A 26394-nucleotide genomic window follows, 5' to 3' on the forward strand; every position below is an offset into this window, starting at 1 on the left:
AAGGGTGGGGTAGGCGTTGTAACTATACTGAGACCTTAGAACTTATATTATCTCAAGGTGGGTGGCGCATTTACGTTGTAGATGGCTATGGGCTCTAGTAAACACTTAACACCAGGTGGGCTGTGAGTTCGTCCACCCATCTAAGCAATAAAAAAAAAATTAAAAAAGAATAGGACTCCGATAAATTCCAATCACATCGAAACTTCAATACAATTTGTCGTAATATAAAATTATATTGCAATGCCTGCTCTATCTATTGCAATCACTAAAGCGAACATAAGAATGGTCTTTTATATTTTTTGACAGAACTTTTTACCAACCTTGATAAATAACTTGCTCCTTACTCCATAAGCGACATAATACAGTAAATCTAATATATTTTTGTGGCTTCCGAAACAACTAGTCTTCCTTATCTAATAATAACCGTCATATACCGTTTCTAATATAGTATTTTTTGTAAGAGAACTAACTGTAATTGAATGAACCTTAGTCCCTAATAAGATGAATAGGTTTATTATTATCTTCGTAATGTTTACTCACTTTGCAAGAAGCTGCTCTGAGGAGATAGTTTGTTAAGATTGGAGTTGTATTCAATTAAGCTATGATTTGTTATAAATGAACAGAATAAATTCGAAGGCTTGGTTAGCCAAGTTAATTAGTTAAACGCTTAACTATTCTATAGAGTCATTTGTGACCACGAAAACTTCATTTGGAACGTTAGAAAAAAATTATGACAGTAATAAACGCGAGATGCGAGAAAAAAAACAATACATTATAGAATATACTTTTTGGAATTTAAAGTTGAGTGACATTGGAAATAAATAGTGCCAATTAGAAAAATCGTGAATACCAAAGAATCAGTCATAATCACAGTGAAGTTTGAATGAATTCCTAAATATATAAAAAAACACATATTTGTTGAAACTACCCTCACATGTTGTATTGATGGTAATATCACAAATACCTTCTCTGAAATATCAAAATATTCATCACAATCGGGCTGGTTCAAGGACGCGTTGATGACAATCAAATAAAATATAAAATTTTAATGTATAGATAAATACGAACAATATGTTTTATTTGAAGTATAGTATAGTAAGCTTAGAAGACGAAAATAGATCCTACGGACTGGGGTATAGAGTATACATTTATAACTTAATTAAAAATGAATATGTTAATCCGCACAGCAGCCTTCTGTTTACGACTAAAGTTAGAGCAGTTTTGTTTCAGTTACGAACTTCCTGGATTTGCGGTTTGAATATTAATGTTTTATGCATTCCGGTAATAATACAGGCTGTAATTACGTTATTATTTCATACTAAGCCAAATGTCCTAGTCTATTCCAATATATTCGCTTATGTATTTGAGTACTTTACTGGTGGTAGGACCTCTTGTGAGTCTGCACGGGTAGGTACCACCGCCCCGCCTATTTCTGCCGTGAAGCAGTAATACTTTTCGGTTTGAAGGGTGGAGCAGCCGTTGTAAGTATACTGAGACCTTAGAACTTATATCTCAAGGTGGGTGGCGGATTTACGTTGTAGATGTCTATGGGCTCCGGTAACCACTTAATATCATGTGGGCTGTGAGCTCGTCCACCCATCTAAGCAATAAAAAAATAAAAAACGAAGTTTTCGATCGTCGGGAACACTTTTCGACCGGTTCCAATATTAAAATTACTTTAGTAGAGCAAAAGAAGACGCATCATATGCGTACATCATTATGTCACATCTCGACGAGCGAATCAACCCATAGACACAGCCCACTGGGTTTCTCGCCGGATCTTCTCAGTGGTTCGCGTTTCCGATCCGGTGGTAGATTCTGCGAAGCACTGCTCTTGCTAGGGTTAGTGTTAACATCACTCTGCTTTGAGCCACGTGAGCTCACTTACTAGCTAAGGTTACGCTGAAATAGCCTCTCAAGGCAATCAGCTCAGGTAGGAAAAAAAAGTCACATTGGAGTTCATATTATAGCGGTTTAGATTATTAGTGCACACATTTAAGCTCGACAAACCAGTTAAACCTCAACCGGCAAAGGATACCGAATTTACCCAGCATGATATGATGATTGCTGATGTACGCCTAAAATACAAAAACAAACACTACCTCTTATGAAACTGCCACTGCCGCACAGAGCTCCAAGACGCGTACGCTGTTGACCGGATCCACTAGGCCTATATTTAGTTCCCGTTCGTTAATAGTTTAGCTTTTTTTGGGTCATTCGTTTCATTCGAACTCTAAGTTCATACATAGCTCGACTCTCGTTTGTAATCGATGCCTTTGGCGTGTTCAAACGTCGAGACTGGTTAAGACGATGACTGCGGAACCTTCTGGCAGTGCGTATGAAATCTTTTCAAGGGGCAAAATTGGGCTTCTTTACAGTTCGTATGAGACCTGATAGGTCTGACAATAGTTCGTTTTTTAATATACCCATACCCATAGGAATGTGGACATCGTCGCCTCCCGCACTGAGCGAAAGAAGGCGGCTTTGACTGCCATCCTGGGGGAGAGTTGCGCATGGGGCTTTTTAAGCTGCATAAAGCAGTTGACGGGTTAACTTGCTACATAGTAGAATGGTACAATTTCATTCGAAATACTACCGCGGAGACGGTACAAGCTACTTGATGCCTATCCATTGCTATAGAAAAATGACGTCACAAGCCCTCTGGAACGTGAATTCCACCTTCAATGAGCCCAAGTTAAAGTCTTAATTGTATTGCACGCGTATTGCAGTTGTGCTGTCTCACCTTTTGAACCGGAAAGTACCATTGTTTCGCGAAAGAACTAGCTGTGGAGGTGGAACATAATCGTGCGAGATGACAACACGCCTTACCATTAGTAGAAATCCTCGGGCTGTGTACGTTTTAACTTATCCTATATTATCCATAAGTAGGTTGTCAAATTTGCGATTTGGAATTGATAACACAATTAATTTTGACGTGTATAACATCTTAGAAATCGATGAACACCGACTGCACACACGAAAAAGTGTCACGTTCCCCCGAGCTTGGACGTGCAAGCGAGAGCGCGGAACAAGCACGATCGGCCCAAGCGTTGGCCTGTGACACATTTATCTCTCTTCTCGCGTGACGTCAGAGCTAGCAGTTCGAATAATTCTGTTTATTCTGGTAGTCACCACGTAACACTATCGTCCGTATACCGATTTTATAGACAGCCAATATTTTGTATACAAATAACCGGCTAGGAACATAGTTTGACACAATTAATGATGACTAGCTTCTCGAGTACACGTTTATATATAGTAATTTAGTATATATTATACTATTATAAATTACATTGCCGAGGATTATATTGTTCTTTATATAATTGGACATGATCAGATAAACAACTAAATTGTTACATGTAAAACTTTATTCTGTTGAGCTCTACATTGCTATTACATATTGTACTTATATATTTTCTAATAAACATAAACATTCAATTGTATTTGTGGGTACGCTTCGGGGATGATTTAATTGAGTTTATAATAAAACTGGAATCTTAGTAATAAGTTAAGGATCTGCCACTTATATAAGTTACACTGATGTAAGTGTGCAAAACATTTTTTGAAGTGAAAACTTCTTTAGAATCGTTGTGATTTCAAACCGGATGCAACGGAAAAAACGACAGGTAAGAGACACAAATACAAAAATGTGTAGGATGAAGCCAGCAAAGAATGAGACAGAAATATACATACTATTTAATACAACGCCATCTGTGAGATTTTTTTAATACTAACGTGTGTATGAAAGCTCTTGTAGTGAATTTTAATTTAGGATTATACGTGAAATTAAAATATCAATTCACAGAGGGCGCTACCTTACAATTATTTACTAATGACAAAATTTTACATATACTTAAGACGTTTAGGATAATTGTATTTTAATTTTGGAAGGTTTCACTTCTACCACGTGTGAATTGCACACATTTTGTTTTTATTTTATGTCTGCTTGTATTGATTAATGCGTGCGCGTCGTCTTTTGTAACTGCTGCAACTGAGCGAGATAGCACGAGTGCCTGTTTTGTTGACTTCAATTCTTAACGTAACGTAACGCAATAAAGTCTATATTCCAATGTTAGTTTTAGGCTTTAGCTTGCTCTCTTCCGTGCAAACGATGCTTGCTCAAGCTACTTATACTATAAGTAATTGTTTCCCATGCTATAGACCGACCAAATCAAGTTGGCAGTTGGCGGTTGTTTGTATGAGTGTACCAGGATCACCACAAACCGGGAGAAGTGGCGATTTCTCGTAAGGCGCATGACATCTGGCCACAGCAATGATACTGAATGACGATCGCAACCGCTCTGACAAGAGTGATAGTACAAGAACGAGGACTTATATAAGTGACAGTCCTGTACTAATTTGAAACTACGACTAGGCATTATACTTCTCGAAAAAGGTGTTAATTCGCCTTTTAAATTTAATTTACAGTATAATATAAATAAAGGTATAATAAATAAAAGTATAATATTGTTACGTCGGTAAGAGTAACGCCATCTATCGTCGAATAGTCGAACGAGTATCGAAGGATCCAGAATGCTCGAGAATTACAACACCATCTATTGACAGATAGCGGAAACTACGACTAGAGGTGTGTAGAATATTCTCGAGAATTCTAGGGATGAGGTATCGGCTATAAACGCAGGGAGTCAGTAATCGGAACTACTTGGAGTGAAACAGCGAACGGATCACCTGAAACGAAGCGAAACAAGCGGATTGAGAGTTTTAAAGTGTTTGTGAAGTGTTTAAGTGTTTTAAGTGTTGAATACAGTTTTTAAGTTGTACTTTGGTGAAACTTTATTTATTCCGAACCCTCAGCGCGTAACAATATAGTATATAAATAAAGGAATAATAGATATATAATATAATATAATATAAATAGATTACAGTATAATATAACGTATAGGTTCATTTAAATAAATAGTATTATAAAAAAAAATGAGATCATGCCAACATGGGCGGTTAATCATCAACATCTTTAACTACTTTTATGTATATATAATGTATGTATGTATTATATGTATATGTGTATGTATATATGTAATCTTTTATGTATCGAAAAGTATATTCGAATAATTTAATTGATAAAACATCGCGTAGAACACCTAGTAGTGATAAATACCAGTATTATAATATAGAAGTTTTGTGTATTAAACTTACATTATAACTACATTAATTATTTTATAGATTTACGATAATTTAGAATATTTCAATGTTTTTAATGAGTGAAGATTTAGGAATATGAAGCCTTACATGGCTAATCGTTATTTCAGTGAAAGTGTTGGAAATTGAATTAAAATCGTGATTAATATTAACATAATGAATTTTAATTGAGAGATAGTACAATTTTTTCTTGAAAAACGGATTTTCAATTGCCTTCAAATATCAATTGTGTGTTATGCCTTTAGAATTAATAAACGTAATGGCTATCGCTTGACGTCATTATTCTGTATTACTTGATTGGGATATGAGGTAGATGATAAAATGCTTTCAATCTTAAATTAAATATAATATATTATAACATTGCGATTTTTTCATAAATCTAATCCTAATATCTATTATTTAGAGAATGGAATAGTGTAATAAAGCGTCAATTGTGAATTTATCTTAAGGTGTTTTTTTTTATCTAATAAGATTTTTTTTTTTGATAATAAATATTAAAACCGTTTGACGATCACGGAAAATGTAACTTTGTCATTTACGAAAAAGTGTCAAAATCAATTATTATTTAAATTCGTTCGAATTTGAACTTAAAAAATAAAGGACAGTCCAGACTCAATACAGAAACCCTTAACATCAAAATCGCTCAATCATTCTTTCACTGGAAGTCGGAAACTGAGTACCTAATTTTATTTAAATGCTCGTTTAATTCATGACTTGGACAGCTAATGGCGGTTTCGTTCGACTACCGCCATTAATTTTGCCTAATTGTGGTACTTATAAAGTAGATCGAGATTGAGTTCTTAACGCCTTTTGGGATTAGGACTAAATTTGTAAGATCACTCCGGGAACAATAGTGACTTCAGAAATGTGTGTTTTAAATTAAATCAAGTTTTAATATACATATAATGTCGAAATCGAATTATAATAAGCTTAAAGATGAGGAAAAGTTCAATGCGTTAGCTTACAAACTTTAAATACAAGTTTAGTGATAAAGTTAAACTAGTATCAATTTTACAAAAACAGTTGTATTAATTGCCATGACCGTCAATCAACGTCAACGGTCACTCAATCTCTAAACCGATTTATTTACGATATTGAATTAAAAAAAATTATCATACACTCAATCGTAAGTGAATTAAATGAGCAATTAAATAATTACTGACAAATAAACAAATGACGGAGATCAGCTGGTATCCGATTAAATTAGGATTCCTTGTACAATGTTAACCAAAGTTTTGATATATGCAAACATTATGTACTTATCAAATGGAATTTTGTCAACAGAAAAACAATAAGCAAACGAACTAGACATAATTAAAAACTAAGTTGAACATTCGGTTTCGTTAAGAAGAAATAAATCGTTTCGCCCATTTAGGTCAGTGCACGAAGATAATCACTGACAGAAGTGCGAAGAAAAACGCAGCGTTCATTCCGGACAGTGTGATCGCGCCGTTACATTCGTCACTATCGCAGCAGTATGTGCGGGCTCCCCACCACTCTGGAACAATCAAAATTTATTTGTACACTAAAGGTACTCTGCGTCAAATCAAATGATTATAGAGATTCAAGAGACATCGTAGCGTGAGTTCCGAATCCAATGTTTTTTATTGCTTAGGTGGGTGAACGAGTTCACGGCCTACCTGGTGTTAAGTGGTTACCGGAGCACATAGACACTTATAACGTAAATGCCGCCACCCACCTTGTTATATGAGTTCTAAGGTATCAGTATAGCTACAACGGCTGCCCCGCCCTTCAAAACGAAACGCATTACTGCTTCACGGCAGAAATGGGCAGGGTGGTCGTACCCACCCGCGCGAACTCACAAGAGGTACTACCACCAGTATTGTTTGATTTACAAATATCGGCCAGTTTTTTATTGCAAAGTCCAGCGACCGAACCCAGGACCTCTATAGTATTAAATTATTACCGAAACCCATTGATATCTCAACGTTAATCCCGTCACTAGTTTGAGATATGAGATTTAAATCTCATTTTTTGAATCTCATTGTCAAAGCGGCTCTGAAACAGCTTTTTTTATTATCCTTGTAGGCAGATGAGCAAAGGACCCACCTGATGGTGAATGGTTAATGGCAGAGCCAAGCCGCTGCTTATCGTAAAACGCACCCACATCCATCCATTCACATCCGCAATTGCTTCGAGGTTGAAGTGGGCATGCCGGTATCATCTCTTTGTGTGGGCTTATAACACGCCCTACCACCTGATTGATATCACTGGAGTTCAATATCATCAACATTATTAGTTGTCAGACGACACTTATTGACATAGAATTTCCGAGTGGTCACAGCGAGTGGGTCACACGACCCACTCTGAACGTACTTCTGCGCCCTTAACCAACTCCTCGATCCATCTTCTCTTCTTCTACCAACGCAACCCACTCTAGTGCGTCATCTGTTCCTGCAGTCATACTTTTCTACGAGCACTATGCCGATTGCAATTTTTGGTGTTATATCGGTTTCATATCATTCTCTTTTCCTTCTCCCAGATACCTGAGATCGGCGCAGCATGTTTTCTCCTTCCATACTCTTCTATCGTATTCCTTATTTCTTCACTCACTCCCCTCTTACAAATATCGTCTTTCACGCAATCCATCCGTTTCTTCTTAAGTCTATCTCTTCCTCTAATATTATTATTAAGTGTTACATCGGTTTGGGTCGGCGCAACATGTTTTCTCCTTCCATACTCTTCTATCATATCCCTTATTTCTTCGCTCACTCCCCTCTTACACCTATCGTCTTTCACGCAATCCATCCGTTTCTTCTTAAGTCTATCTCTTCCTCTAATATTATTATTAGGTGTTATATCGGTTTCAGTAGTTCAATATCATATATAATACAACATACCCACAAGTCCTTGGCTCAAGCGCTAATTTGCATTTCCCCCAAACAATGTTAGTGTTAATAACAAGTCGTTATCCGCAACGCCCCATGTTGACTCAAGATTATTAATTAAGATAATGACTAGGATGTGTAATTTTGGCTTGAACACATTAACTATATATTTTAATAGCGCTGAATGTTTCATGTGTATAAGACGTAGGTACATGCGACGTATATGCTTTTTGTTTTTAATACTAATAAAATCCAAAACGGTATTTTCATTATTATTTTTTGTTGTTTCAATAGGTGGACGTGCTCACAGCCCACCTGGTGTTAAGTGGTTACTGGAACCCATAGACGTCTAAAACGCCACTCACCTTGAGATATAAGTTCTAAGGTCTCAGTTTAGTTACAACGGCTGTCCCACCCTTCAAACCGGAACGCATTACTGCTTCAACACTGTTAGACTAAATATCTATTAACCCGATGCAAGAAGAACCGATATATATAAATAAACACGAATATCTATCTTTATCTATTAAGTATACTATACTACATACTATATACTATACTATAAACAAACGTTTTCCACGCCATCATCAACTCGCCTCTTGTACGTGCAGACTTCATTATTAATTACGCATGGATGAATACAAACGGATGATTTAATTAACGCTTTGTGCGATTTTAAAATAGTTTACTATTAATTTAACACAGCATTTCCTTGTTGTTTAAAAAAATTGTGATAGTCTTTTTGTATCTTAAAGAGCACTTGTAACGTGCGTTTAACTCATCAATGAGTTTTCAAGCGTAGAAAGCGTTAAGTATGCACGTGTTTAAAATAAGAGCTAAAGGATGCAAGTGTATATTGGTGTTGAGATGTAGTGTCGTCCGCTACAGTTTTCATCGCCATCCTATCTTAAGCCTTGGATAACGATTGAATTATAATTATTGTGACATTTCGTAGGGTTTGAGTTACAAATAAAATTTCGCTGTCGTTGTCGTGGCCTAAAGGATAAGACGTCCGGTGCATTCGTATCTAGCGATGCAATGGTGTTCGAATCCCGCAGGCGTGTACCAATTTTTCTAATGAAATGCGTATTTACTGGTGAGTCCGCGCGGGTAGGCACCACCACCCCGCCTGTTTCTGCCGTGAAGTAGTAATGCCTTTCGGTTTGAAGGGTGGGGTAGCCGTTATAACTACTGAGACCTTAGAACTTATATCTCAAGGTGGGTAGCGCATTTACGTTGTAGATGCTTATGGGCTCCAGTAACCACTTAACACCAGGTGGGCTGTGAGCTCTTCAACCAATCTAAGCAATAATTTTTCTAGGAAAGATCTCCATTTTCAATACACTTTTTAACTACATGCTTTAACGATCAATATAAGCGAACATTAAGTCGAAATAATGGCTTCACATAAAAAATGCAATCCCTCTAATACTTATAGACCTGTATAAAACTCGTTGAAGCGAAAGATTAATGCCCCCGTGTTCCATTCTGTCCCGGTTCGTCCGATACTGATCTGATTCACTGAACCGTTATTCAACTCTTTAAAACTGATTCACTTCATGAACACCGTTGTGTAAGGCTACGATCGTAGAGAAAATACGTTCGATATAATGACATATAAAATACAGCTCGAGTTTATATGAAAAAGGACAGAACCTTACATAAAAATCCTACCTCCTACCCTACCTACCTCACGTAAAAATCGTATCCAGAAGACTGGTTTTGTTTATTACTGGTGGTAGGACCTCTAGAGTCCACACGAGTAGGTACCACCACCCCGCCTATTTCCGCCGTGAAGTAGTAATGCGTTTCGGTTTGAAGGGTGGGGCAGCCATTGTAACTATACTGAGACCTTAGAACTCATATCTCAAGGTGGTTGGTGCATTTACTTTGTAGATGTCTATGGGCTTCAGTAACCACTTAAGACCAGTTGGGCTGTGAGCTCGTCCACTCATGTAAGCAATAAAAAAAGATATCGTACAATCTGCTAACGCCTTATCTTTCGATCCTCCCGTTACAATAAAACCGAGGCAACTCGATTTTTATTTCATTGTGACACAGATATTCGCTTCGCATACATATTTTAACCCTGTGATTTTCCCGGATAACGAACTCGGATTTTTATTCGGATGTTAAACAGACAATAAAACTAACCCGAGGTAAAATTTTACTTGCTTGTTTTTTTTTTTCTGTTTGTCTTTATAGCGGTTTTTTAGGTGCTGCAATGGATTTACTGGCTTGGTAATACAATGATAAGTTTACCTACAGAGTTCGGTTGCTACGAAACTTGAGGAAGATTTTATTTTTTTATTTTTTATTGCTTAGATGGGTGGACAATCTCACAGTGGTTACTGGAGCCTATAGACATCTACAACGTAAATGCGCCATCCACCTCGAGATATAAGTTCTAAGGTCTCAGTACAGTTACAACGGCTGCCCCACCCTACAAACTGAAGCGTATTACTGCTTCACAGTAGAAATAGGTAGGGTGGTGGTACCTACCCGCGCGGACTCACAAGAAGTCAAAAATCTATAGTAATCTTTACAAATATTACAAATGACCGGTATAAGTTTTTTTTATCAGTTAATATTACCATAAAACTAAACAAAAATTTAACTAAAGTATTAATAAATGAATCAGTAATCTTTGTTTACAGTAAATAAATGTCTGGAATAAAAATAAAATTGACCTGCTATTATACTTTAGGATTTTTTATTGCCTCTTCAGGTAGGTACGGCCCACCTTTTTTTTTTTTTTATTGCTTAGCTGTGTGGACGAGCTCACAGCTCACCTGATGTTAAGTGGTTACTGGAGCCCATAGACATCTACAACGTAAATGCGCCACACACCTTGACATATAGTTCTAAGGTCTCAGTATAGTCACAACGGCTGCCCCACCCTTCAAACCGAAACGCATTACTGCTTCACGGCAGAAATAGGCGGGGCGGTGGTACCTACCCGTGCGGACTCACAAGAGGTCCTACCACCAGTAATTACGCAAATTATAATTTTGCGGGTTTCATTTTTATTACACGATGTTATTCCTTCACCGTGGAAGTCAATCGTGAACATTTGTTGAGTACGTATTTCATTAGAAAAATTGGTACCCGCCTGCGGGATTCGAACACCGGTGCATCGCTTCAACACGAATGCACCGGACGTCTTATCCGTTAGGCCACGACGACTTCAAAACCTGATGGAGAGTGGTCACTGTCGCTTATGGCGACACGAGAACCCTCATCGTGGTCGCCGGTAACTACATTCCCGATCCTGCGGACCGAAGTAAACAGTCGACATCGCCCAAAACACGTCATTTCGGATCCTCCCGATCCACTAACGGTGCTTTTAGGTACTTCAAGCACCAGTCATCGTTCTCGTCGAACCCGTCGCTTGCGATGAAGGGCTCGCCAAATAAATTAACCCACAGACACAGCCCACTGAGTTTTTTGCCGGACCTTCTCAGTGGGTCGTGTTTGTGATCTGATGGTAGATCCTACGAAGCACGGCTCTTGCTAGGGTTCGTGTTAGCAACGTCGTCAGGTTTGAGCCCCGCGAGCTCACCTACTAGTTCGGTGAATCTAGAATAACCCCTCGAGGATACTAGAATACATTGGAAAAAAGTCACTCATGGACCTCAGCAATGCTGGGGACACAGCCTAGCCGCTGCCCACCGGACTTATATCGAAAAAATCATCGATTTTCATTTAAAATTTTCAAAGCAGTATTTCAAACAATAAGCAAAGACTTATAATTCTTAATATACGAAAACATGAAATTTATAAATCACCTTTCTCGCTACAGTTACGTTTTTTGCCGGACCTTCTCAGTGGGTCGTGTTTGTGATCTGATGGTAGATCCTACGAAGCACGGCTCTTGCTAGGGTTCGTGTTAGCAACGTCGTCAGGTTTGAGCCCCGCGAGCTCACCTACTAGTTCGGTGAATCTAGAATAACCCCTCGAGGATACTAGAATACATTGGAAAAAAGTCGCTCATGGACCTCAGCAATGCCGGGGACACAGCCTAGCCGCTGCCCACCGGACTTATATCGAAAAAATCATCGATTTTCATTTAAAATTTTCAAAGCAGTATTTCAAACAATAAGCAAAGACTTATAATTCTTAATATACGAAAACATGAAATTTATAAATCACCTTTCTCGCTACAGGTCGGCACGCAGTCCCGAACAGTTGTCAGTTCGCTCACGTATTTCTGTAAAAAATTACATTCGATTAATAATCAGTTATTTTAGCGTTGGATTCTCTTGTTTAGAGAGTTTTGTAATTTATGACGGGCACCTGGTGGTCGGGGGTTGTCTTAAGAAAAAATGGGTTAGTATTTATTATTATACTGGACGGTTAGTCGCGCTCATCTCAGTTTGAGGTCTGTGTCTAAATTACATTGTGTACAGGTATCTCCAAACTTTTGTGAGTTTAATTTTTATTACACGATGCTATTTCTAGAACGTCGAAGTCGTTTATAAAAAGATGACGTGTGGTGTCGTGGGACACCGGATAGAAACGAAGTTCCTTATTATAAAAAAACTTGAGAGGTGTCAAGGGACACCCGGATGGAATGAAGTTCCTTTCGATTAATTAGTGAAGGAATTGTAAAAAAATGATAATAATGTTATATAAGAGAGAGAGAGACAGAGAGAGAGACAGACAGACAGACAGAGAAACATGCGACGCCGCACAGCTTACAATAGCTTACTATAGCAAAAAGTGTCGTGAAAACTTTTCGTAAGAATTTTTTCCGTCTAGCCCCCTTTCACAACGCGCGATAAGGAACTTCGTTCCAAAATATTAATTTTCAGTTCTGTTCGAGGTATAAAGAAAATAATTATTCGGGTATACATTTTTTATTAAGATTTTTTAATGATAAAAATAAAAATAATCGCAAGGGTCAACCGCTCCGCAGTGCAATGGAGCAGCCTCGCCCTGGGGGAATCGCCTGCATGATCACGGTATCCCCTACGCCAGGTAAGTATGATTTAGCAAGAGAAATACGAGAACCTCTATCAACCGTGTAACATCTCTTCACCGCGGTTCAGGAATTGTTGAATTTACGTGCAGTGACATCTGTTGCTAACAATCTAAATAAAAAAAAATCTTACGTTATGGACGCTTTTTCCCGGTTAGGGTACCCCTCCGCATCGTCCCATAAGGAACTTCGTTCCAAAAATATATTTTTTGTTTATTGTCTTTATAAGCTGCCGAGTATACATCCCATCTGATTGTAAGCAGTCATCGTCGTTTATGGGCGTCAGCAATGCCAGAGGTACAGCCAAGCCGCTGGTACCATTGAGCACTCCCCGCAAATCTCTTTTGAAGCAGGACATGTCATAGCGCTCGGAAAACACGGAGTTCATTCTAGAACTAGATGGTACATAACAGAAAATGGTTTCTGGAAACGCACTGTGGATGAATTCTGCTCTGGTGGTGCGAGGTGAGGTGGTAAAAATGGAGATGAATAATCATCATCAAATACTCTAAAATGTATACCAGATTAATTACTAGACATAGAATGTAGGGTTCTGCACAGATTGGTTTCCATATATCGACTTAATTTAGTTGTTAATTAATCATGCGTTTCTCGAATGAATATCTGTCAGGCTTTTGAGTCTGTATAAGCAAAATAAAAAAGGTTGCCCTAAGAATCGATTTCATCTGCTCAAGTCCCGTCGGACCCTTCCCCATGTTTTGCCGCAAAATCTAAGACGTAAGAGGCTGTGAAGATATATTTTTCTCATTTCCCACATCATTTATCAAACTTGTCATATAAAGGGGCTTCCAGTTATCATTAAAATCGTATTCATAAATCAAGGTACTTAAAAAAATGATAAATTAGGTAGATGGCGGCATTTACATTGTAGATGTCTATGGGCTCCGGTAGCCACTTAACATCAGGTGTTCCGTGAGCTCGTCCACCTATCTAAGCAATAAAAAACATTCGAGAGATGTCAGAGCTATTTCGTTATCCGTTTTTGCTATCTAAAGGTAGAAAGCATTACTCAGGTATATGACATGGAAGGCAGATCAATATCGGCTCCAGTGAGTTGAAGCAACGACAACAATATAGACGGAGCTTAAAAGCTTTCTCTGGACTCTGGGATACGAGTACACAACCTAAGAGAATCTCAAAGCACCGGATCAAAATGCAAAGCGAGCTTTTCGAAAGCAGTAAAAACATCAGTAAGCTCAGTGTAATTATAAAAGGCCCTCGACTCATGAAAAGCCCTTTCATATTAAGTTGAGTGACAAACAGAGCAAAAGTTTTTTGCATTTCAGAAGTGCTTTCTAAAGGCCGGCTAATTAATTCTATTTAGCAAAGAGTTAAACAAGGGGCCCTTTTTCACCGCATCTCTTCCGTTTTTTCATGTAGTTTTTTGTTAATGTTTGAATTTTATTTTTAGCTAGCTGAGTCCTGCGATGTTACCTGCAGTTATTGTCGTACCCTAAGTAGCCTAAGTTACTCTTTATATCACCTACCTATCAGTGAAAGTCTCGTCAATATCGGTCCAGCCGTTCTAAAAATTAGCCGGACTTATAGACAGACAGACAGACAAAAATTGTAAAAAATGTTATTTTGGTGTATGCACCATATAGACCTATATATTGATACGTATGTTGTAAAAAGCGGTTATTTCAATATTACAAACAGACACTCAAATTTTATTTATATGTATAGATTTTATTTTTTCGTTAATGTATGAATTGAATTTTAAAATAATACTTTATCGGGTATAGTTTTAAAAATGATTTTAGATGTTCAACCGCTTAACAGATCGGCGTCTCATCAACTTGACGGCTCAGGCCGGTTCCATGGTGTTTATAAAATGGTGACGTCCGCATCAGGGCCCTAAAACTGCGATACTTTAAGACATATTTTATAGGCTATAGATTTTAATCTTATTTGAAAAAAATTAGGGATCCTTACTAAAACTCCAATAATGTAACCCAAGGTGTAAACAAAATACCTACAATATTCTTTACATCGCGTGCCTTGCAAAAACTATTGATGATAGAATAAAATAATGTACTACGACTTTGTAGAGCACATTATTATTTACAAAAAGTGTCGCTAGAGCATATATCTAACTATTATAGTTGTGCCGCAGTAAGTGTTATTTTATTTAAAAAAAATAAAACAACGTCAAATATCGTTGAAATTTTTGTTAAAGACCCGAGCGGAGCCGGAGCGGAGCCGGAGCGGCCTGCTTGTATATAATAAAGACAAAAAGCAAATGAACCTGCTCATTAGACGAATGTTTGCTGATGGGGAAGTCGGATACACAACCTTCGACCCAAAAGTTAGGAGCGCTTGCTACTACCACTGAATCAGTTATACAATTCATTCCAAATCAATTATTTCTTATGTAATCAGTACAAGGGCACCAAAATCAGATATCTAACACATAAAGCTTACTAGCTCGCACCAATGGAAGAGAATGTTTGTAGCAGTCAATAGTTAGGCCCGACTCAAATTGGGCACGTCTTGTGCGAGAATTAATACAGTGAACAGTAAGCCTAGACATAGTTTTGGTCTGTAAATTTAAGGGCAGGTACACATGCGGTACTGATTGAATTTGACATTTAAAATATTTAGGTTTTTTTTGATACTTGTTTTGGTAGACAAGTATACGGCTCATCTGGCGGTAACTGGCCGCTGACGCTCATCGACTATGCTTGCTACTGCTACTGCTGAGGACCCCCGCAGACTTTGTTTGAAGTATAAAAACTCTGTGGCTTTTAAATTTTCATCCTACTCTTTTTTAGTGATTATGCTGCTATTTTCAAAGTACCTGTCTTAATAATTCTAAAAGAAAAATCTTCTTAAGCTGCATTAAATTCTTAAGGTTTCTGTTCAGTCCTAAATTTCCAGTTAAACAAGAAAAATTATGTAAAATAACTATATCTTCAATTTGTATGCATAACAAATGCGCCGTGGTATTCCTCCCGTTGTAACGCGTTTCATTTTTTCACCGGCAAAAAGATGCTTGTGTCAATCCTTATCATCGTCTTTTTTTTTTTTTATTGCCCTTGTAGGCAGACGAGCATACGGCCCACCTGATGGTGAGTGGTTACCGTCGCTCATGGACTTCAGCAATGCCAGGGGCAGAGCCAAGCCGCTGCCTACCGCTTAATACTCTCCATAAGCCTCGTTTGAAGAAGGACATGTCATAGCGCTCGGGAAACACCGTGGAGGGGAGCTCATTCCATAGCCGGATGGTGCGTGGCAAAAAAGATCTCTGGAAGCGCACTGTGGATGACCGCAGTGGCTCCAGGTAGTATGGATGAACTCTACTCCGGTGGCGGGCGGTGCGGTGGTAAAAACGAGATGCCGGTATCATCTCGAATAATTCCTCAGAGCACTCCCCATGGAACATACGGTACAAAATACAGAGGGAACCGAAGTCCCTCCGCAGACCCAGAGGTTCCAAACGATCCGAGAGAATGGGATTATCGACAATCCGAACGGCCCTCTTCTGTAGGGAGTCAAATGGAAGAAGCTGGTATTTGGGAGCCCCGGCCCAGAGATGGGAGCAGTACTCCACGCGAGGCCGGACTTGTGCTTTATAAAGCAAAAGCCTTTGTCCAGGCGTGAAGTACCGTTTCGCTCTGTTGAGGACTCCCAGCATTTTGGACGCCAACTTGGCTTTGCCTTCCAAATGACTCCGAAACTGGACGTCGCTCGAAATGTCGACCCCAAGTATCCCGATACTCTTGGAAGGTTGCAGGGATACTCCTTGAAATTGCGGCGCCATGACAAAGGGGTCCTTCTTGGCAGTGAACGCGCAAACTTGTGTCTTTAACGGGTTGAATTGAACCAAGTCAAGTTCAACCAAGAACTTGGTTCAATTCACCCCATTTGGAGACTCGCCCCAGAGAGTTCTCCACTTCAGACACAAGTTTTGATCGTCTCTCTTGCACCACGTTCCGAGAGAGACTCTGATGGCCGATATATCGCGCATCCCCCGTGCTGTCATCCGCATAGCAATGCATGCCATCAATAGACAGCATGTCATTGATATACAGGATGAAAAGCGTGGGCGAGAGCACCGAACCTTGTGGAACGCCAGCGTTAATGGTCATGGTATCGGAACAGTCACCGTCTACAACGACCGTGGTGCTCCGCCCATCCAAAAAGCTAGCGATCCACTTGCAGAGCCTCTCGGGGATTCCGTAAGATGGTAGCTTCGACAGAAGTGCCCTATGCCAGACGCTGTCGAAGGCCTTCGCGATATCAAGGCTCACAGCAAGAGCCTCGCCCTTGCTTTCCAAGGCTTCAGCCCACCTGTGAGTAAGGTATACAAGAAGATCGCCAGCTCAGCGACCGTGACGGAAGCCGTACTGTCGGTCACTGATCAGCTGGCGATCCTCAAGATACTTTAGGAGTTGTATATTTATTATTCGCTCCATCACCTTGGAAAGCAAGGAAGTTATCGCGATAGGCCTATAGCTCGATGGGTCCGACCGGTCACCCTTCTTGGGGATAGGGTGGACGTGGGCGGTCTTCCATGAAGACGGAACCCTGTTAGCGCAATAAGAAAGACGAAACAAACGCGTTAGCGCAGGCGTCAGCTCAGGGGCGCACCTTTTCAGAACCACTGCAGGGATGCCATCCGGCCCACTCGACTTATGGACGTCTAGGAGTCGGAGCTCCCGCCTGACTGCACACTATGTGAAGCAAATCTCCGGCAGGGAGCTATCACACCGGGGGATGTTCGGTGGTGTGACACCCCCGTCGTCCACAGTCGAGTTCAAGGCGAAGAGTTTGACCAGAAGGTCAGCCTTCTCTTTCGCACTATGGGCCAGACTGTCATCGGACTTGCGTAGTGGTGGGAGACTAGACCTGCAAAAGTTTCCTTCTGCAGCTTTGGCGAGCGACCAAAAAGCACGGCTCCCAGAGGGATAGCTCTTCAGTCGCTCGCCAATTCTAGCAACGTGCTCCGATTTCGCCCTGGCAATAACCTTCTTGTAGGACCTGGAAGCGGCGTTATATTTCCGCCTTTCCTCTGAGATGTTAGGATCCCGACGTCTCCTGGCATCATTCCATGCCACGTATGCGGACCGCTTGAGGTGTGCAACATCCCTGCTGGCATTGTTATACCAGGGTCTGCTGCGACCCCCAACGGGCACTTTAGAGGAGGGAATAAACAATTCCATCCCCTGGAGCACCACGTCTTTAAGACGGTCCACACAGACGTCAGGATCAGCAGAGGAAAAGCAGAACCGCCCCCATGGGTAGGATGCGTAAAATTCACGCAATCCATCCCAATCTGCTGACATATACTGCCAAACTACCCAGAAGAAAATACTCAGCGTCACCTGAATCATGTCATTTGGCATGATAAAAGCATTTATTTTATATGCTAAATCACCTTATATACAATATTTGTTTAAAATCTATTAACATTGCATAACTTGACATTAAAAGTTTTTCAGTAGCCGCTTAGTCCCAGGAAAGCCGAATGTCTCTCTCTTTCTTTTTCTAGCTATTCATACCAGTCATGATGGTGGAGTCAGTTTTTCTTAATTTTTTCCTCCATTTCGCTCTGAGTTTGACCAATTTCCGACGTAATGAAAACTGAAACACCTTTCAATTTAGAACGCTAACCTCTGCCTTAATGTTGGTCTACATTCCAGGTATTGTCAGAAAGAGAAAAAGCTACGTAACTCCGTAAGCTCGGTGAGCATCTTGAGAAGAAGACAAACATTTCTAGAAAATTAGCCCAGTTCATACTGTTGTTGGGCGTGAACAAAGCAGTTATGACCGATTATCTATATATTAATACGTGCAGGAAAAACTTTGTATCCCTTTTTACGAAAATTGTGCGGACGGAGGAGTAAGAAATTTCCCACACTTATCTATACTTCTATACTAATATTATAAAGAGGAAAGATTTGTTTGTTTGTTTGTTTCGAATAGGCTCCGAAACTACTGGACCGATTTGAAAAATTCTTTTTCCATTAGAAGCCGACATTGTCCCTGATAAACATAGGCTACTTTTTTTATTATTTTTTTATTTTTATATTTTTGGTTTCATGTGTGTTTTAATGTTTCCGAAGCGAAGCGAGGGCGGGTCGCTAGTAGAGAATATAGAGAAGGAGTGCAGAATGTTAATATTTTTTAAAATTATGCCTAAAAATAAAATTAAATAAAAAAAAAACATTACACACTCTACCATGTATTTGACACACATACGCATGCACACTATTTATTTATTGTCAAACTTTTGTTCTTGACGTCTGTGGTCAAATTCAGAATAGATTAAATATTGTTTGTCTTTATTAATATTTTTCTATAATGTAGTCTTGGCGAAATTTGTGATTATAGAAGTATAATAGTCTTTGAAAATAGAATCATAATAGTGTACTTACAATTTCAATTAATTATAATAGTCGAATTTCGACTACTGCGGGATCACTATAAGAACGCAACGAGTGATAGCTGTGTAGTTCCACAACAAACAATAATAATTTTGATTTCCCACACACATGTAAGCCGCCCTAAGCTTCCAAACTCTCAAACACAAATGCTAGACATAAATTTCGTCCCAGACGCGGCAAATTTAATTCGACTAACGATTATTGCTTGTTTATTCAAATTGTGGGCTCGGATTGCCGGATCTTAGACTCGTTAATAAGTTGCACGATAATTACGTACACATTAATTACATAAACCGTTTGAGAGGATGGCAAGCGCCAGATTCCTAAAAATATATATGGATTTATGCTGACGACTATTCTTAGTTGCGATTTTTTGATTAGCTAATAGATAAACTTGTTGGAACGAAGTTCCTTATGGGACGACGCAGAGGGGTATCTTAACCGGAAAAAAAACGTCGGTAACGTAAGATTTTTATTAGTAATGCACACAGTGTACGACTTAACTTTGTAATAACGTACAAAAAATAACATATTTTTTTATCATTCATTGACCACGATCTCAGAGCGTTCGTTTGCGCAATACAATAACTCTTATGCAAACAACCGTGAATGAAGTCTACCACAATAAGTTCGCACGTTCCCGAATGACCGTGGGTTGTTGCGAAACCTCCAGTTTTATTTTCTTTATACCTCGAATAGAACTTAAAATTAATATTTTTATAATAAGGAACTTCGTTCCTATCCGGTGTCCCACGACACCACACATTTTTTTTTTTATAAGGAACCAAAAGTATCCCATAGACACTGCAATATAAATATCGCTGCTGATCTTAAGATCTGATCTTAAGATATTAAAACAAGGTTTCTATGTACCATCCAACTTTATAAGCTCTGCCCTGTTCCTGTGAGTTATGTCGTTCTTCAAGATTTACGGTTTTCCGTATGGGCTATCTCCCGGACATGAATCTCCGTTAAGGCTTTAATCCGTCTAGCGCACCTCAACACTTGAATTCCGCTTTTGGTCATGCAAGACCTAACACAATTCTTAATTAAATTGGCAGACTGGTTAACACTTCAAGTTGCACGAGTACTATAAAGCAGAAACAGCGATACGAGCTTACGTGACCAGTAAAATAAGTTTACGACAGTGGACGCGAAAATAGCTTACTCTCAAACATCTTTCATGAATTTCAAAGGCTAATAAAGGTTTTTCTTCTTTGGTCTTTTGAAGTGGATGAAGCTTTTTTTTTTCAAATGATTGGCTATAGCTATTTCGAAACACAAGATATTTGATAGGTACCTGAATGTCATTAAGGACATTTTCAGCATAGGTTTTCAAGTATACATACAAGTTCCAGATTCGGGCCATCGGTCTACAATTTCAGTCGCTCAGTGGAAGTTATTTATTCCCTTTGTTGCTACCTACGAAAATGCTTAGATGGGATGAGCTCACGGCCCATTTGGACTTTAGTGACTCGGCAACCGGACATAGATATTAAGATTTTGAAAGTCGTCGTGGCCTAAAGGATAAGACGTCCGGTGCATTCGTATGTAGCGATGCATCGGTGTTCGAATCCCGCAGGCGGGTACCAATTTTTCTAATGAAATATGTACTCAACAAATGTTCACGATTGACTTTCACGGTGAAGGAATAACATCGTGTAATAAAAACCAAACCCGCAAAATTATAATTTGCGTAATCACTGGCGGTAGGACCTCTTGGGAGTCCGCACGGGTAGGTACCACCACCCCGCCTATTTCCGCCGTGAAGCAGTAATGCGTTTCGGTTCGAAGGGTGGGGTAGCCGTTGTAACTATACTGAGACCTTAGATATTATATCTCGAGGTGGATGGCGCATTTACGTTGTAGATGTCTATGGGCTCCAGTAACCACTTAACGCCAGGTGGGCTGTGAGCTCGTCCAACCATCTAAGCAATAAAAAATAAAAAAGTTCGTAAACGCCGCCACCCAATTTGAGACATGAGTTCTAAGTCTTAGTTCTATGGCTAATGGCTGGTCCACCTTTTAAACTGGAACACATTACTGCTCTACAGCAGAAATGTGCAGGAAATGGTGCCTGCCATGTGCGGTGTGGGCTCACAAGATGCTCTACCATAAGTTTTAGTATAATACAATGAAGTCTCTACAATATCAAGTCTTAAAGGGATGATGACGTGCGCGCTTTCAGCAATATACGAGTATGTACATACATAGGTTCTAACCATTAAGCTTTAATAGCAATTTTGCCCTCATCTAGACGCATTACGCAGAAACGTCCAGATACAAGATTATACACAATCAGGGGCTGTTTGTGGGAGACATTCCGAACGATAACGTCTCAGATATTATGATTATTATTTGTCCCCAAATATTATTATGATAACGAAATATAAGATATTATGAACTCGATAAAATTGTTATTATATGACGCTTAGACGACGCTATGAATTCTGAATTCACGACGGTATGAATAAGGTCAGAAGAAGCACATGATTAATGAATTGATAATTTATACCAGCCTTTTAACAGATAGAATTGAATACATTCATGGCTTTTTGGAAAAAATCTCAGTTGTTTTTGAATTATGGATTCGAAAGGTTAGGAATAAATTCCTGGACTTGGTTATCTAACCTTGGATACCAGTGAGGGATATTTGATCTGCATATGCCATTTCATTCGAGAACTAAATAATATATACGTTGTAAAAACGATAAATATCGCGGTGTGTTTCCTTTTGAAAACACAATAATTGCCGCGATTTCGGAAAGTATTAACTCTGCTCGGCTATCGGCTTGTGGGAAAGTAGAAAGGCGATGGATTACAGCGCTATATTGTCCAACTTTAGTACTAACACTATCTGAATCCTAGTTTTAAGAAAGTAATCATTTATGCTAGAGGAAACACAATGGAAAGTTTTAGTTAGCTAAAATGTTTCCTAGAGCCCTATTCCCCGTTTGGACAGAACTACACTTGACGACATTTCACTTCGGAATCTCCGGGTAATTAAGCTGCCACTCAATCGCTCCGTTGACCGGTTTCCCAGAGGACCCTCATCTCGATATGAACGGTGTATATCCTGATTTCTCGATGTGATTCAACCATAGTATTCGTTTTGACTGAGATTGCGTTCTGTGTTGTATGAAAATAAATTTTAATCGTTAGAATAATCCCACTATCCCGGAACCGATGTTTTAGATCCGATTTGAGGTGTAAGATCGTAGTCGTGTCATTGAATTACAATTATCTTTGATTGAACTGCCGGCCACATATGCCGTCGCACTGACAATCGGTGGGGCACAGAAGTACTGGAGTGGAGACATCAAACTGGACGTCATAACGTAAACAGACAACCAATGAGCTCGATCGATGACCTGATCAAAGTAACTGGTAAGAACTGGACGCAAAAAGAATGGAGTGCGTATGAAGAAACCTATATTCAGCAAAAAAAGCCTTTTATTTCCTGCTAAAATACAAAGTAAATAGGTATTTAATAATTTTATTTTTCTTCACTAATGTTTGGCAGGAACTCATTAAACACGGTAAAGGCCTCCTCCAAGTCCTTCCATTTGGTTCTATTTTGGGCTACCTGTATCTAAATATATTCAGTATTGGGTGGAAACGAGTTAAAGGAGTGAGATTTTTGAACTTTAATTGATTTTTGATGATCTTTAACATCTATTTTTGTGCAATAGCTCGAGACCTATGTGTAAGTTATTAAGTGCTCTACTAGACAAACCGTTCCTGTTCAACTGTTGAGGTAGCGATTAGAACTCAATGTAGAACTCAATAAAGGTTAAAATACTTTGGTACTATGATTGTTCTATTCTTCAAGCTGCTTTGAATGCAAAAATACGCAGAATTACATACACGTGCTGACTAGGAAGCGTATAGGATATTATTAGGTCGAGCAAAAGTTTGAGAAACGAAATCATAATTTTCTGCCCCAATTCATTTCTTTTTTACTTGGGAATAAATTGTATCATGGTTGTTTAAGTAGACCTATTTATATCGAGTTTGTTTGAGTGAATGGCAGATTTCATTTCCATTCGCTGAGGCTCTCTCGAGACAATGTCCCCAGTACTTCAACGAGGAGTTTGAGAAGTGCCTTCTAACGTTACTCCGTGGTGACGGAATTTAGCATGAAGATAATAATAATATAAAAAGTATATTGGCTAAAGTTTATTATACTATATTATACTTTTTCTTGACCTTTGTCCGCCTGATTGCTTGTTACCACAATACTCAAATGTCGCTGAATAGAATCTTAAGCGTCAATGACCTAACCGACGACCTAAAGCTTAAAATCTTCTAAAGAGCCGGAATTAAAAGCTCGTGCCATAAAAAATAAATTTTAATAAATTTGATTTAAAAATAGTGTAAGAAAAAATTATTTTATGGTAAAAAAAAACCGTGGGGTGCATGGTATAAGTAGTTATAAATATTTTATGAACAGATATGAGTAGAAGGGTTATTTTGATGATAACCTGAAAAGCACCCCACGCTTTTTTATAATAAAATATTTTTTCTAACACTATTTTTAAATCAAATTTATTAAAATTTATTTTCTATTTTTAATTGAATTTTCTATAAAAGAGTATTTTGTTAGTTTTTTTTTAAACTATTATTTATTTTTCATTTTTTAGTTGAATTTAAATTTTTTCAAGATTTTTTTTAAATATTGAATTGTCATCGATCCTTAATAAGTATACCAAATTTCGAGTTCATCCGACGTTTTGAAGGGGGTCAAAATCATGTTCAAAGATTCCGTTACATACATACATATGTCTGAAGCTAATAAAAGCGTATTAAAGTGACATTGGAAATTTAATACATTAATAGTACCTATGTAACTCTTCATTAGTCGAGAGAAAGTGAACGTACACGAATCAAAAAAAAATGTTCCCTTCCTTTTTACATTTCAAACTACCTTAATCCATGAATTTTCTGTATGAAAGCCTTCGAAATAACTCCAACTAAAAGGTCTTGATCTACCACCGTAGTGCTGTAAAAACGTTACTTAGCTTAGCTCAAGTAAAAAGGTCGGTGGTTCTCAAAGAGTGCCTTATAAAAATGTAAAAATATTCGTTGCCGTTTCCTCGCTTCGAAGCCGTGTAATCCAAAACTTAATGAAGAGACTCTTTTATGTTGTGAAAGCAAAACAAAACGAAATAAGTGGAAGCTAGATGCCAAGACGAAATAAAAAAGAATTGCTTAATTGTTTTTTTTTTAAAGTAATTTTAGCTGAGCTTAACGGTAACGAGCTTAACGGTAATCAGATACCATTTCCATCAAATCAAATGTTGCAATCAGTCTTGATCGATAATACAATGTCTGAGTTGTATTGGAACTGTTCAAACTGAATTAGATACGTTATTGGTTTGCCTCAGAAATGGACAAATAATTGAATTACATTACATTGTTCGCATACCCAGTTAAAGCGCTCAATGTTATTTGCTTCTCGTAGTAACTGTATGTTTTTTTTTCCATTACTTAGATGGATGGACGAGCTCACAGCCCACCTGGTGTTAAGTGGGTACTGGAGTCCATAGACATCTACAACGTAAATGCGCCATCCACCTTGAGATATAAGTTCTAAGATCTCAGTATAGTTACAACGGCTGCCCCACCCTTCAAACCGAAACGCATTACTGCTTCACGGCAGAAATAGGCAGGGTGGTGGTATCTACCCGCGCGGACTCACAAGAGGTCCTACCACCAGTAAGAATTAAATAAAAACTTATAATACAAATGTTTAGAATGTAATATTTCTAAATATAACTTCGATGGCTTCTTTAATGTTTCCTATTGTTTTTATTCTTCCATTGATCGGAAATACCAGTCGAAGTAAACTGAGTGCTGATTTATAAACTGCATTAAAGTTGCTTTTATTTGATTTTAGATTAGTCATTTATCGCATTCGACGAATTGGCGAATTCACGATCCAGTATAATAAGTAATTAACGGAGAAATCGGAGAAAACAGTGAAATTATAGAAATCGAAAAGTAAATTCTGTCACCTATTGTGTATTCATGTTTCATAGGTATTTTAAGTAGGTACGTTTTATATGTAAATTGTTTAATTCTTATTTATATGTAAAGAAAAAATATTATTACGTTACATTGTGTATTTGTATGTATATGTATGTATGTGTGTGTATGTGTATATATATATTTCAACTGATTGGTACACCGCGTGAAATTCGTTTCCAAATTATTTGACCACGATTGACGTCACTTGGGGTCGAATACACAACGATTAGCCGCATATGTTGTCATGCAGTATGTTTGTGTATTCATACATATTTCAAAAGCAGTAATTAAATGTTTGTTTAAATTTGACTATAAAATTACTATTTATAGATCCTTTTTAGATAATAATATATTTCCTTCAATATTCTTTCTAGAAAAAATTAAGGGTACTTTTACAGCTTAATTATTTAAATGTTAACATTGTGACGATAAAAACGCGAGATTAAGCCGTAAAAGTAGATTTAAATATCCTTTTTCAGATTGTTTTGTTATAAATGTCAGATTGAATGTTTTGAAGTCGACGTGGCCTAATGGATAAGACGTCCGATGCATTCGTGTTGAACGATGCACCGGTGTTCGAATCTCAGGCGGGTACCAATTTTTCTAATGAAATACGTACTCAACAAATATTCACGATTGACTTCCACGGTGAAGGAATAACATCGTGTAATGAAAATGAAATCTGCAAAATTATAATTTGCGTAATTACTGGTGGTAGGACCTCTTGTGAGTCCGCGCGGACGGGTACCACCAGCCTGCCTATTTCTGCCGTGAAGCAGCAATGCGTTTCGGTTTGAAGGGTGGGGCAGCCGTTGTAACTATACTTGAGACCTTAGAACTTATATCTCAAGGTGGATGGCGTATTTACGTCGTAAATGTCTATGGGCTCCAGTGACCACTTAACACCAAGTAGGCTGTGAGCTCGTCCACCCATCTAGCAATCAAAAAAAGTCTATAAGTTGGA

The 26394-nt window shown here is 38.5% G+C and overlaps 1 protein-coding gene and 1 non-coding gene across 2 annotated transcripts in view; both read right to left on the minus strand.

Annotated features, from left to right (window-relative positions):
- Nucleotides 1-3340: 3340 nt before the first annotated feature.
- The window catches only part of LOC114248101 (uncharacterized), a 101008-nt gene continuing 77954 nt past the window's right edge, over nt 3341-26394 (minus strand). Inside the window, exons 3-4 of the mRNA XM_028181223.2 lie at nt 12162-12219; nt 3341-6658 (exon numbers count right to left, since the gene is read on the minus strand). Coding sequence (XP_028037024.2) covers nt 6537-6658; nt 12162-12219 — 180 coding nt within the window. The 3' untranslated portion in view covers nt 3341-6536. The remainder of the gene's footprint in view (nt 6659-12161; nt 12220-26394) is intronic.
- On the minus strand, nt 12835-12997 carry LOC114248128 (U1 spliceosomal RNA). Its single transcript, XR_003624930.2, has one exon. It is a non-coding gene; the product is annotated as a U1 spliceosomal RNA (small nuclear RNA).

Source organism: Bombyx mandarina, chromosome 26 (assembly GCF_030267445.1).
Source record: "Bombyx mandarina strain Sakado chromosome 26, ASM3026744v2".
NCBI classification, from domain to species: domain Eukaryota; kingdom Metazoa; phylum Arthropoda; class Insecta; order Lepidoptera; family Bombycidae; genus Bombyx; species Bombyx mandarina.